This window comes from Talpa occidentalis, unplaced genomic scaffold (genome assembly GCF_014898055.3).
Source record: "Talpa occidentalis isolate TD23 unplaced genomic scaffold, MPIMG_talOcc4v2.1 talOcc4.15, whole genome shotgun sequence".
NCBI lineage: Eukaryota > Metazoa > Chordata > Mammalia > Eulipotyphla > Talpidae > Talpa > Talpa occidentalis.
This window is the reverse complement of record NW_023601543.1, coordinates 42,407,867-42,421,803: the sequence shown is the minus strand read 5'-3', so window position 1 is coordinate 42,421,803 and position 13,937 is coordinate 42,407,867. Positions and strand designations below refer to the sequence as shown.

At 36.3% G+C, this 13,937-nt stretch overlaps 1 protein-coding gene across 1 annotated transcript in view; it reads left to right on the top strand.

The window, feature by feature from the left end:
- ATP7A (ATPase copper transporting alpha) overlaps positions 1-13,937 on the top strand; it is a 137,493-nt gene that overhangs the window by 113,591 nt on the left and 9,965 nt on the right. Inside the window, exons 16-20 of the mRNA XM_054695887.1 lie at positions 1,410-1,604; positions 3,768-3,950; positions 5,835-6,051; positions 10,705-10,851; positions 12,106-12,248. Of these exons, the coding sequence (XP_054551862.1) occupies positions 1,410-1,604; positions 3,768-3,950; positions 5,835-6,051; positions 10,705-10,851; positions 12,106-12,248 (885 nt within the window). The remainder of the gene's footprint in view (positions 1-1,409; positions 1,605-3,767; positions 3,951-5,834; positions 6,052-10,704; positions 10,852-12,105; positions 12,249-13,937) is intronic.

Sequence of the window (13,937 nt, the reverse complement as noted above, 5' to 3'; positions counted from 1 at the left end):
TAAATCTTGGTGCTTTCCAAATGACTCCTTCACCTCTCGGCACTGGAGTAAATCTGTGTGTAAGTCTTTTGAAAGTGTTTTCTCAGTTTGCTACAGTCTCATAGGTCTCGTGGATGTGAGCCTGATTAGTTTTAAAAGCTAGATATTAAAGTGGTGTGTTTCTCAGGTACAGGGCCTAAAATTGGGGTGGCCAGTGTAGGCTTCAACCCTTTATTCCTGAGGAAGAAGATCTTGGTTTTGAGTTCTCTCCTGACTATCTGTTGCCACATTTTGTGGGGGCATTATGGTGAGATTGTGTCTTGGCCTCTTGTGTGATTTCCTTTTCTCTTGCCCGATGTACAGGAATTGCTCTTTCAGTTGTCTTTAAGGCAGGCTGTCTGTCTCTCTCTCTCTCTTACATTTTAAAAGGACAGATTTATTAGAAAAAAAGAGACACCTTCGTAGACAGGTATTTAAATGTTTCTTCAAAGGAAATTGTGCCATGTGTAGCTGTAGATTTGATGTGTCCCTGGGAGGACATAAGTTCAGTGTCTTCCTATGTTGCAGATCCTCTGAAGCTATTTTTATTTATTTATTTTTGTTTTGTTAATTTTTTAATTGAGTTATAGTTAACATTTAACATTTTATAAGCTTAAGGTGTGCACCATGTTAGTTTGATATGTTTATACATGGCACTATGGTGACCACTGCAGAGTTAGCTAACACCTTTATCATGTCACCTAATTAATCACTTTTTTTGTGGTGAGAATAATTAAGATACACTTTCTTAGCAGCTTTGAAGTTTATAATATACTATTGTTAACTATAATTACAATGTTAGATCACCAGAATTTTAGAAACTTTAATATGATAGATTTTAAAAATGTATTTATTGTTAATTGAAGTACTGTTGTTTTACATTCTTGCTAGTGTTTTGACAGTATAGCATACACCCCCTTAAGTGAAGTCACTGTAGCACTTCCACCTCAGAAGCACCCATACTCCACCATACTACATTGTGCTCGGTTCTCCCCAATCTTATCCCTCCCCCACTCCAAAGCTGCAGATCAATGTTCATGCAGCTATGTTTAAAGTCCTAATAAAGACATTTATTCTCAGTATGGGGCAAAAAAAGAAAAGCTGACTTTCTATGTTCTTTATATTCACTGCATAATTTGTAACCCTGGAATCACAAAAACTAAGTTTTTTTATTTTTGGAGTATGACTCAATTACCAATTATGTCACAATTTCTTACATTCATATAAGAAAAAAAATATTTTCTTATTAGGAACTAAAATGTATATGTTGATAGCAAAATAGGATATGTATTACTTCAAAATTGGGGTTTTATTTAAATAGGGTAAGCTTTGCTCCTTTTGTTTTATGTAACTCTAAATCAATAACCAAAAGTCATGCCTTTCTTCTAAAGGGCTACAACAGAAGTATCTCCAGAACAGAAACGATAATACGTTTTGCTTTCCAAGCCTCTATAACAGTTCTGTGTATTGCATGCCCCTGCTCCCTGGGACTGGCTACTCCAACTGCTGTGATGGTGGGTACAGGAGTAGGCGCACAAAATGGCATACTAATCAAAGGTGGCGAGCCACTGGAGATGGCTCACAAGGTAAGACAGTCCCCAGAACTAAGAATTATCCCATCCAAACTGACAATAGCACCCCTATTGTGAAACTGAGTTCTAAATTATTTCCATGTGGTCTATAAACTGAGCTTTTCCTTGCACTATCCTGATGATTGAGGTATGAAAAGTATTATGATTCTGCTCCAGATTGGCGTTTGTTAACTAAGATCTCTAAAACGATTCCAGGTGTAATTTCTTAGAGCATACATACCCTGATGTGGGATACCTGGAGTTCTATCCCACCTCAGACTAGACCAGTCTTTAGACAGAGTAAAGGTATTTGCCCAGGAAAAAATTGGCCAAATCTATCAGGCTTCTAACCTATTTGTGTGTGATTCCATGTTTGTGTTCTTCACTGTGAGATAGCACTTGTAGTTACATTGCAATTTCTTTGCCTTTGCTGCCACCCACTGACAGTTTGTACCTATAACTTTAGGAATATTATCCCTGATTCTCTCATATTAGAATATGTATGACAACCTCAATCAAGACTACTTGACTTCAACTAAAGTCATGTTCTTATTAATATGCTCTTATTATGAGAATATAAGCTATATACTAATCCATGCAGTAAACACAGAATACAGCTAAGACCATATTTGGGAGCTTATCTAGCCTGTGAATATAAACTGTTACTTTTTATGGTAATTTTTAAATTTTTTTATGTAATTTCTGACTTAAAAGTTGTAAGAATATAGAGAGAACTGCTGTATACCCTTTAATACCTATATCAGGTTCCTTTCCTAAGAGCAAGGATATTTATTCTCTTACATAACTACAGGATAATGATCAAAATCAAGAAATTGTTGATATAATACTATCGTCCAATCTATAGTCCATGTTCCAGTTTCCTTAGAGGTCTTCATAATTACCTTCATAGCAGTTTTCCTCTTGTCCAGAATCATGCTTCATATTTAGTTGTCATATCTGTTTCATCTTGATTCCTCAAGCTGCTCATTTTCAAGGTTCATATTCTGAGTTTACTATGAGGTTACAGGTTCTCTAAATTCCATATGCTTCCTTTTTCTGTCTGAGCTGAGTTTCTCTCATTGGTTGCCTTAGCTGTCTTTTCTCAGGTCAAATTTCTCATCTAGACACAATAAAGCAATCCAGCACGTCTTATCTGGCACATACTTCGATTTAATTGCTCACCTTTTCTCTTACAATCATCCACATTCTGCCCAGATTTCCCCTGCAGATCTATAATTCATTGGTATTTGAAAGTCTTTTTGTTTCCCTGGAAGCACTAGAGGCATCTCTTAATTGCCTGTTAACAATTCATTTCTAGTTTTATAACGTGTATCCACAGTACAGTTGAACATTTGCAAGGGAGGACTACTAGGTATAAATAAGAGTATTTCTTCCCTTGTTCTCCCTTCCTTTTATTCTCCCAAAGATAGTGTGTTAAGTCCAAGTAAGTCAAAGGTCAGTTTATTAAGAAACAAAATAGGGCCTCCCTAGTGGTGCAGGCCATTGAGTGCAGCGCTGTGAAGCTGTCCGCAGTCTCTGCAGTGCCGGTTCGATCCCTGCCAGCCTCGGAGCAACCCGCATGGCGAACAGACCTATCCTGTCGCTCCCACTGCTCCCCTTGGCAGTGTATTTCATCAGTCTGCCTGTTCTGTTCCCCACTCTGTCTCTGGTGAGTCTTCTCACCCTCCCGCACATCTGGACTGTACCCCGGCTCTTGTACAAATAAAATAAATCTTTTTTTAAAAAAAAGAAACAAAATAGGGGCCTCCATGGTGGCGCAAGGGGTTAGGACGCAGCACTGTGAAGCTATCCGCAGCCACTGCAGCATGAATTCAATCCCCGGCCAGGGAGGTGACCCACATGGCACAGCAGACCTCTCCTGTTTCGCCCGCTGCTCCCCTCAGCAGTGTATTTCAGTACATCTGCCTGTTGCGCTCCCCACTGTGTCTCTGTTGAATCCTCTCACCCCCCCCCACCGTATCTCTGGCCTGCACCCCAGTTCATGTATGCATATATAAATAAAGCTTAAAATAAATAAATAAGTAAATAAATAAATAAAGCTTGGGGAAAAAAGAAAACAAAATAGAAGTCTGTTGAAGTAAACTTTCTCATTTCTGGAAAGGTGATGTTCAGGATTATCAAGTCATACAGGTGCACTGTATTTTAATTTTCTTACAGGTAAAGGTAGTGGTATTTGATAAGACTGGAACCATTACACATGGAACCCCAGTAGTGAATCAAGTAAAGGTTCTAGTTGAAAGTAACAGAATATCACGCAATAAGATCCTGGCCATTGTGGGAACTGCTGAAAGTAACAGTGAACACCCTCTAGGAGCAGCTGTAACGAAATACTGCAAGCAGGTACATTTTCCCCTTATTTATTAATATAGTCATCTCCTATAGAAATTGCCCAATCAAATCCAGACTGGCATTAAGCTGTGATTTCTATATGATTGGCATGAAGCTAGGTAGATTTACCGTCTCATTTCATGTCAATTTCTTTGTACAGAAAAAAGTGCATAAAGGTAAAATCAGAAATTGACTATAAATCTACCACACAGATAATCCCTATTAACCTAGAAATCTAAAATGGAAGTAGTACATATTTATGGTAGGAAAATTCAGAGTTCAGAAAGTTACATAGTGAAAAAGGAAAGCTTTTTTCTGTCCCCTTCCATAGTCCCTTTCTTCAGAACTTAATGGCTGTTAACCTGTTAACAATCTTTTTAAATGATAGTTTTATTGAGATATAATTCACATACTGTAACAGTCACCCTTGTAAAGTATACAATCCAGTATTTTTTCATATATTCAAAAAGTGTGTATCTGTTAATGGTTTTTAATGCATGTACCAACATATATGTATTATTTTTTAACCTTTACATAGGAAACTCATTCAGTCACCAATCTTTGTTATCTTTTAAAAATTTTACTAAATGATATTTCCATATCAGGACATACAAATTTGTCTCATTGTTTTAATGACTCCATTGTGTTATATTGATTTTTTTTGGCTCTTACACTGTACTGATAATGTCATTGTCAGCTTTTTCAAGTTTATCTCTGTGTTAATTGTCTATCAATGAAATTACTAGATCAAAGGATTTTTGCAGCTAAATTTTGATGAATAATACCAACGCCCACACAAAAGGTTGTACACTTTATCCAAAAGTTTTGAGTGCCCATTTCCTTACCAAATACCTGATTTTTCCCAGTTAAATAAGTAAGAAGTATTTAGTCATTGATGTCTTACTTTCCGTTTTCCTTAGTTATAAGTACAGTTGAGAGGTTAAGTATCTTTTCAAATGTTTACTGGCTATTTGAATTTTTTTTTGTAACCTGTCTGCCTGCATCCTTTGCCTATTTTTCTATAAAAGTTTTTTGCCTTTTCTCATTGATTTATATAAGTTCTCTGTAAGTTATCTCTCATACTTTTTTTTTTCACTTCTGAGATACGTTTCCTGATTTCTTCCCTCCTATACCACTGCTTCTTTCTTATCTGTTCTTTCTACTTCATGCCCTCCCTGGGCGATATTTTTTCTAGCCTTATGACTTTTTTTTTTTTTCAAATTTTATCGATTTGCCAATTGTTTACATAACTATATAATTTTGGGTGTAAGCATTACACCTCCATGTGCATGATTTTACTGTTACAATGTGGCAATTTCTATTACTTGTGTTGCCATTTCTTTATTAGTTAATTCCCTTTTACCTATTTACTATTATTTATCTGAAATGAAACAAGAGGATGAAGACAAAAAGAATCAGGAAGCAATGATGGCTACCAGGAGTCTTTGTTTACTAAGGACACAGAATCATAATGGGGAGGCACTCTGATAAAGGGTAACTTTGTTACCCTTTGCCCTGTACTGAATAGAAAATCAGTCCACAATAGAATTAAATATTTATCTTATAATTTTCTACTGAAAAGGTCAGAAAATATTGATAACCTTCCTTGTTTTCTTTCCCTAAATTTGGTACAAATTTTAGAGAGTGGAATTAAAACAAAGGATTCTGAAGTTGTCCTGTGACTTTGAAGATTATACTCAATGCTCTTTGTCCTTTTCAAAATATATTGTCAAATAAGTGATAATTGTCAGTTTTATTAGAAACATTTAAAATTAACCAGGCATGTAGTATGTGTCTAAACATTTAGAATTAACCAGCATTACTCTTTGATCTTGTTAATGGATGACCTTGGGTTATTAGAACAGCAGAGGAAATCCTTCTGTTTCTATTTGTTAGGAGCTGGACACTGAAACATTGGGTGCCTGCATAGATTTCCAGGTTGTGCCCGGCTGTGGTATTAGCTGTAAAGTCACCAATATTGAAGGCCTGCTACATAAGAGTAACTGGAAGATAGAGGAAAATAATATTAAAAATGCATCTCTGGTTCAAATTGATGCGAATAATGAACAGTCATCAACTTCATCTTCCATGGTTATCGATGCCCAGCTCTCAAGTAAGCTAATTTTCTTTATAGTACCAATTATGGGACAGTTATGAATAGATGTCTGTTTAATTCTGAACTGTAACATAAGAAACAAACGTTTCATCCTCCCAAATCAGTTTTATCATAAGTCTTCTGTTCCCTTTACTCATGTTACTCAAGTGAATATTTCCCAACTGTGCTCCTTAATTCATCCATAGAGTAATGAACTTTATCCTTTGCTTATCTTCCATAATTCAGCAGTCTGTTACTTCTTACCACAGCTACTCGAAACCTTTTATATTTTTCACAGAATTTTGTGGTCTTCCTTCTAATTCCCTCAACAAATTATCATGCTTATTTTTCACATAAAATATTCAGGTTCTCAGACATGTGTTCTCTCAGATTTTTGCCCAGAATTATTTCTTTTTCAAGGGGGCAAAGTATCGCTCTTCTTGCCTAACAAATCCCCTCATCTTTACATCGTATCCTTGCTTAATTCTTCAGGGACCTTGTTCTTTCAGTTATATCCTCATTCTTATTTCTCTTTCCTTATTAGCTCCTTCTCTTGAACGTATAAACATTTCTTCTATCAAAATACCTATATTCCCATCTGGACTTTGTCTTTCCCTTTCCTTTATAGTCAGGCTTCTGGATTAACCTAGGCTTGCTGAATTCACTTACTAACTGTATAGTCTGACCTCTGCCCCATTCATACTACTGAAACTATTGTTTCCAAGTCCCCAGATGACCTTTTATAGCACCCTTTCCAGTGTCATTTCTCGCTCTTCATCCTGCATGACTTTACAAAGGCATTTGACAATGTTGATCATTTCTTCCTTCTTAAGACTTTCTTTCCTTAATTCTTTGCTTTCTCTAGACACTCTTCACACTTTCTTGGATGTTCCTTCTAATCGTCCTCTGATTCTTCTTTTCTTCTGATCACAAATATTAAAGTGTCCTCAGAATTTTGTTCTTTGTCTCTTTCTAATTATGTTTCTCTCTACAATCTCATTCTGCCTATCACTTACTCTACCACCTGTAGGTTTCTATTACCACTCTAAAGTCCCTATCTCTAGCCAAGGCCTGTTTCTTGACCTTCATTTTGGTCTATACATCTGCAAAAAAAAACATGATATACCTACCTAAGTGTTCCAGCACCTCTTCACCCACTTTTTATTCGAGTGATTTTGCAGACATGCAAATCTGCTCATACCACTTTCTGACCAGTACCTTTCATTATAGTACTTGATAACTTATTTTTGAATTACAGCCTTTAGAGGAATATGATGAAAACTTATACCTACCTCTCAGAAAATTTCTGTTTCAGGGCGTTCACAAATATCCTAAAGCCCATGCTTGGACTTCTGTTAAAAATCCAGGCTTTACTTACTCTCTGTCTCCTGCAGGACATAGTCCAGCCTCTCTGGACTTTAAGATTTATTCCCCATGACAAGTCTCCTGCCTCCCTGCATCGTCCATCTTGTCTTTTTTTATTGTCCTATATGTACTCTGTATTCCATCTGTAAGGAACTAATGGTCCTTCCTTACATCATGTCATTTCATACTAATGAGATAATTTCATTTACTATTTTTCTAAATAATGTCCACAAATAACATTTAAATAGTCACATGTAACTTAGTGGCTACTACCTAATGAAATTATTTTCTTTTCTCAAGACTCAGTTCATAGCTCTCATCAGTGAAGCCTTCACTGATTGACATACATATGCAGAGATATTTGCTCTTGTTTTTATAGTCATAAATGTACTAAATCTCTGTTATTATACTAGGCATGCTACATGATAATTCTTTACTTACTTCATTCTACTAAACAGTGATTTCTTTATTATTTATCTATCTATGAACTTCTAGTATTAAGCACACTGACAAAGTAATTTGTTCATTTGACAACTTTTATTAAACACTATTGTAACACTAAAGAATCAATAGCGATCAGGATAGACAAAGTCCTATTTCCTTAGTGGGAAAACATAAGACATGGAGCAAGTAAATGAGAAAATGAGATATATCTAATGGAGATTGTGCTGTAGAATAAAGAATGGTACAGGGTGTGGGAGAGTAGTGGGTCCTGTTTTACATAGGGTGATAAGAGTAGGCCTCATTGAGAAGGTACTGTTTGAGCAAAGAAAGAGAGTGGAAAGGAGGAAAAGCGATGGGAATATTTGTTAGCAGATGCATTTCAGGCAGGAGGAATATTAAGTACAAAAGCCTTGCGCTAGGAGTATGCTTGACTAGTTTGAGAATGGCAAGGAGAACAGTGTGGCTAGAACAGAATGAATGAGTGAGAAGGGAGTAACAGATGAAGTCAGAGGTACTCAAACCACATCATAGGGACATTGACAGGACTTCGGTTTTTACCCTGTGATAAGAAGCCATTGAGAGTTTTGAGTAGAGGAATGACAGTCTTAAAGTATTAGTCTGGCTGCTCTGATGAAAATATACCAGGGGAAGATGAAAGGGGTAAGGACAGTAGCAGGGGGATGAGCTAGTGGGCTCTTGCCATAATTCAGGTGAAAGATAATGGTGACTTGTACTGGTGTGGTAATAGTAGATGTCATAAGAAGTTAAATTCTTTTTTTTTTTTTAAGATTTATTTAAATCTTTAAAAGACCAGATGCAGGGGAGGGTGAGAGGATTCACCGGAGACAGAGCGGGAAACAGAACAGGCAGACTGAAGAAATACACTGCTGAGAGGAGCAGGGGGTAAGACAGGAGGGGTCTGCCTCGCCATGTGGGATTCTCGCCCAGCCGGCGGGGATCGAACTCGTGCTGCAGAGGCTGTGGACAGCTTCACAGTGCAGCGCTCAACCGCCTGTGCCACCTTGGAGGCCCAGAAGTCAAATTCTTCATATGTGTTGAAGGGAGAACTGGCTGGCAGCTGTTCTCACAGTACTGGATATGAGGTGTGAAAGAAACAGGAATCAAGGATTATGGCAGTTTGTGGCCTAAGTGATTGGAAGTATAGAATTAACATTTGAAACAGATGGGAAAGACCACAGGAAGGGCGGTATTGAGGGAGAACAATTAGGAGTTCAGTTTTTGACATATGAAATTTGAGTGCCTATTAGATATTGAAGTGAAGATTGATACAAATGGAAATATCAAGTAGGCAATTGGCTATGCAAATCTGAATTCAAGGAAGCAGACTGGGTCAAAGATAGATTTGGGAATCATTCACTTATTGATCCGTGCTGTCCAAGATGGTAGCCACTAATTCCATGTGAGTATCTAAATTTTAATTAATTTTACCAAATTAAAATTTGATCTTAAATTTAGCCCTTCAACCATCCTACCCATAGGTCAGTGTTCAATAGCCCCATATAGCTCCAATGGCTATTGTATTAAACACAGCAGATAATAGAATATTTCCATCATCACAGAAAGTTCTTTTGGGCAGTGCTGGTATAGATGGTATATAAAGCTGTAACACTGGAGAACATCACCATGGGGAGTGAAAAGTAGATAGGATTAGTAAATAAGACTGAGAATAAGTGGCAAATGAGGAGGTAGCAAATAAGATTGTGGTGTCCCAGAAGTCAAGCAAAGAAAGTACTTCATGATGATTACTGTGTAAATGTTGCTAATAGGGCAAGTAAGAGGATGGTTAAGAATTTTCTGTTAGGTTTATTAACATAAAGGTGACTGGTGTACTGGTGAACGATTCTTTGAAATAGTAGAAACAAAAGCTTTATTGGAATAGTTCACCAGAGAGAAAACAGGAGGACATGAGTAGGAGAAGGACAATAGAGACACTTGTTGGAAGTTTTGCTTTATATGGAAGCAGAGAAATAGACAGTAGCTAGAGAGGCAGGTGAGATCAAGAGAGGGCTTTTTTTTTTAAACTTGACTATATGTAGAGGAATACAATTACAATGGAGATAGAAAAATTAATTATGCAGGAGAAAAAGAAGAAAAGTGGAGAGATGCTCTAGAACAGGCAAAGGGGGGAATCTAGTGCACAAGTGGAGAGGGTGACCTTAGATAGGAACAGGGCATGTTATAATAACAGAAGGGAAGATAGATTATATGTATACAGGCACAGATAGTTGGGTTGGTGTGGTGATGAGAGTTTGTGGAAGTTCTTTTCTGATTGCCTTTATTTTCTTTCTGAAGTAGGAAGCAGAGTCATCATCTGGAATGAGAATGGGAGAAGAGAAAGGTATAAAATAGCCATTGAAGGAATGGAGATGATTAGACTAGGGAAATGTAGTAGACTAGGGAAATGTAGTAGCACTAAGAACACTTAAAGTTAATGGTCCCAAGTTTAAAATGAAACATCAGCATGGTTGTATGTTTTGTCTAACTACATTCAGCTTCTGATGCACAATAAATATTTTGAACTTAATTCAGATGCTATGTAAGGTCAAAGGGAAACTTCAACAAGAAAGTAACATTGAACTGGTTCTTGTACAATATGACAGGAGTTTGTTATTTGGAAATGAAGGGTACGGACATCCAGGTGGAGGCAACAACATATACAAAGGACCAGAGGAATGGAAGAGCAGAATATATTCCTAGAAAATTTGGAAATTAGTATTGTAGGCTCCAGTCTGCCAAATATACAATGTAGTGGCTGTGCAAGGTTAGACAGAAAGAACATACCTCATAGGGTTATTATAAAAACTTAAATTAGCTCACTAAATTTTATTTCTGTACTCTCAGATGATCTTAATGCTCAACACTACAAAGTCCTTATTGGTAACCGGGAGTGGATGATTAGGAATGGTCTCACCATTAATAACGATGTAGATGGTTTCATGACTGAACATGAGAGAAAAGGTCGGACAGCTGTATTGGTGGCAGTTGATGGTAAGGTTTTCCATAAGTATTCTATGAGTCAATACTGTGATAAAAGTCGTTGTTTTATGTATATTTTTGAGAGACTTCTGAACTGTGAATGTTATTCAAAAGTGGCTTGAATGCAATGTGAAAATGTTAGCAATACATAATTGTTACCAATTAATTAATCCTTTTGTATTTGTCTGGCTTTGTTATTTTCTTCCTTAACCTATATTTTTTAAAAAAGCTAATTAAGGTTTTTTTAACCTAAATAACATATTAAAATAATAGCAAACTAAAATACTATCCATATCTCATAATCTTAACCTAATATTAGTTTTAATTCCATATATTTCATTCTGTTTTTGTTCATAAATATTTTAACAGAATAAAAATATTAGTACAAATACTATGTTTTTGAAAGAATACATTTTATTTTATGTAACTTTTACCTAAAAGAGTTGCATAAAAATTTAAAATTCCTTGTACACATACTATTTTATTTTCCTTTATTTAATAATAAACATTTTCCAATTTGGCTATATAATTTTGCTTCAGTGTTGCATAATTTACCATACTGTATACCATCATTAACTTAATCAGTCTTCTGTTAGAAATTTAAGCTATTCCTAGTATTTCATTATTGAAAATATAACACTACAATAAACATGTTTGAGGTTTTAGGTGCTTTCTTTTGTTAAATTATTTCTTAGGATAAATTTCTAGCTATGAGATTAATTAGTTAATCTTTATAATCCTTGCTAGATGTGAAGGCAGTATCTTGCTATTGCCTTTTTAGGTCTATGAGAAAGCAGAAAATTCCATTTACTTTTTTTTAATTAAAAAAAGAAAAAAAAATACTTGCAATGAGCCTTGCCTACCCAGTATAAAATGCCAGTTTTGTCTCCATCTACCTCCTTCACCTTAAAGAGAAAAAAAATAATAGTTTTCAGTATCATTTACCTTTAAATTAGCTAACATGTTTGGAGCTATTGGAAAATACCTTCTCAAAGAAAAAGGGTCTTTTAGTAATAGCAAGGTCTCTTTTCATTTTCCTGTTACTACCTGCCTCTCTCTCTGAAAATTTCATAGCCAAATATGGAAGTTTGTTGCAGGGTTTGTGGCCCTGTGTGGGCTGTGTAAACTTGAAGATATCTTGAGTTTTGCCAAGTCCTAAACATCTTTACTTAACAAAATTGATTTCTTTCTGAAAATTTAAGTTAGAATATTATTCTGCTTTCAACACATTGCAAACTCTTTTGTTTTTTGCTGCTTCTGTATTAGATGAACTATGTGGCTTGATAGCTATTGCTGATACAGTAAAGCCTGAAGCAGAATTGGCTGTCCATATTCTGAAATCCATGGGCTTAGAAGTAGTTCTGATGACTGGAGACAACAGTAAAACAGCGAGATCTATTGCTTCGCAGGTAATTGGTTGATTTTGTTGTTGGAGTCAGAGGTATGTGGTAACTTCAAATTCTTCATGTACATTTTCTTGCCATCAGATGCTGAAACATTCATATTACCTACTACTTCCTTATCACTGAATAGCCCTATAAGGTTACTTAAAAAAGAATTGGCATGCTATGCTTGAAGGACTTTGGGCTTTGTGAGTTAGGTTTATAAACAAAAAGGTATCTGCTTAGTTTATGGGATGCTTGAGTGACACCATACACATCAGTTTCTGTTGATGCTTTCTTTGAAATGCTCCTCATATTTTTTACCAGTGCTGCCAGCCTAAGGTAGGCCCTCATCCTCTCGTGCCTAAAAAATGGCAATAGCTCCAAGCACCACCCTCTCTAATCCATCCTGAACACCACTGATGGAACCACATTCCCAATGCACAACTTTGATACATCACTTTTCTGCTACTGACCCCCATATTTGCCTTATCTCCAAAACTTCCTCGTATTAGTCTTTTCTGCTTTGGAATGCTTTCTCCCCTTTTCCTTTTTTTTTTTTTAAAGATTTATTTATGCATATAAGAACTGGGGTGTAGGCCAGAAGTGCCGGGGGCGGGGGCGGTGGTGAGAGGATTTACCAGAGGCAGAGTGGGGAGCAGAACATGCAGATGGACTGAAATACACTGCTGAGGGGAGCAGTGGGTGAGACAGGAGAGGTCTGCTGCACCATGTAGGTCACCTCCCTGGCCAGCCAGAATTGAACTCCTGCTGCAGTGGCTGGCGATAGCTTGGTAGCTCTGTCTTTAACCCCTATGCCACCAGAGAGGACCCTGCTTTCCCTCCTTTTCTATTAAATAATACAAGTAATATATGAGTGCATTCTTGTATAAAAATACAGAAGGATATAAAGTAAAAGGTTTGTCACCCTTTTCCAAAGTTCTTCACAGTCCTACCCTCCCCACATCTTCATATGCATTTATAAATGTACAGTTATGGTATTTTCAACATAAATTTGATCATTTTTGTATAGATTGTTAAGCAGTTTGCTTTTTTAAAAACATAATACACTTCTGAGCTTTGTCCATGATTGCACTTATAATCTTGTTTTTTTCTGTATTGTTGCATGGAATTTCATGATACAGCTATATCATAATTTATTTAGAGTCCTCTAATAATGGACATTTAGGCAATTATGAAAATTTTGTTGTGACACCCTAGGCAGTAATGTACCTCCCTGAACATCTTTTTTAAAATAGGTACAGGTATGTTCCATATATATAACTAGAAGTAAAATGTTGAGCCAAGTGATATTTACCCTTTGATAGATGCTGTCAAATGTCCTCCAAGAAGACAGTACCCATTTATACATCCATTAACAGTATGTTAGTGAGCTCATTTCCCCATATCCTTGCCAGCAATGAATATTATCAGGTTTTTTTCCCCTCAAATTTTATTAGTTTGTCAGTTATTTCCTTAGCTGTCATTTTGATGTACAATTTCACACCAGACATCAAATGCAGGGAAGCATTTGGGGATGCAATCCTGATGGAAGGGAAACAAAAGCAAAAATAGACAAATAGGACTACATCATGCTTGTCAGTCTTAAAATTTGAACATCTGGTAGGCAGAAATGATGAGTCATGATTGCTGAATTATATTTCAGGTACTCAGTAATATTTCTTGAAATGAAATGAATTGACTTTAATTTTCATG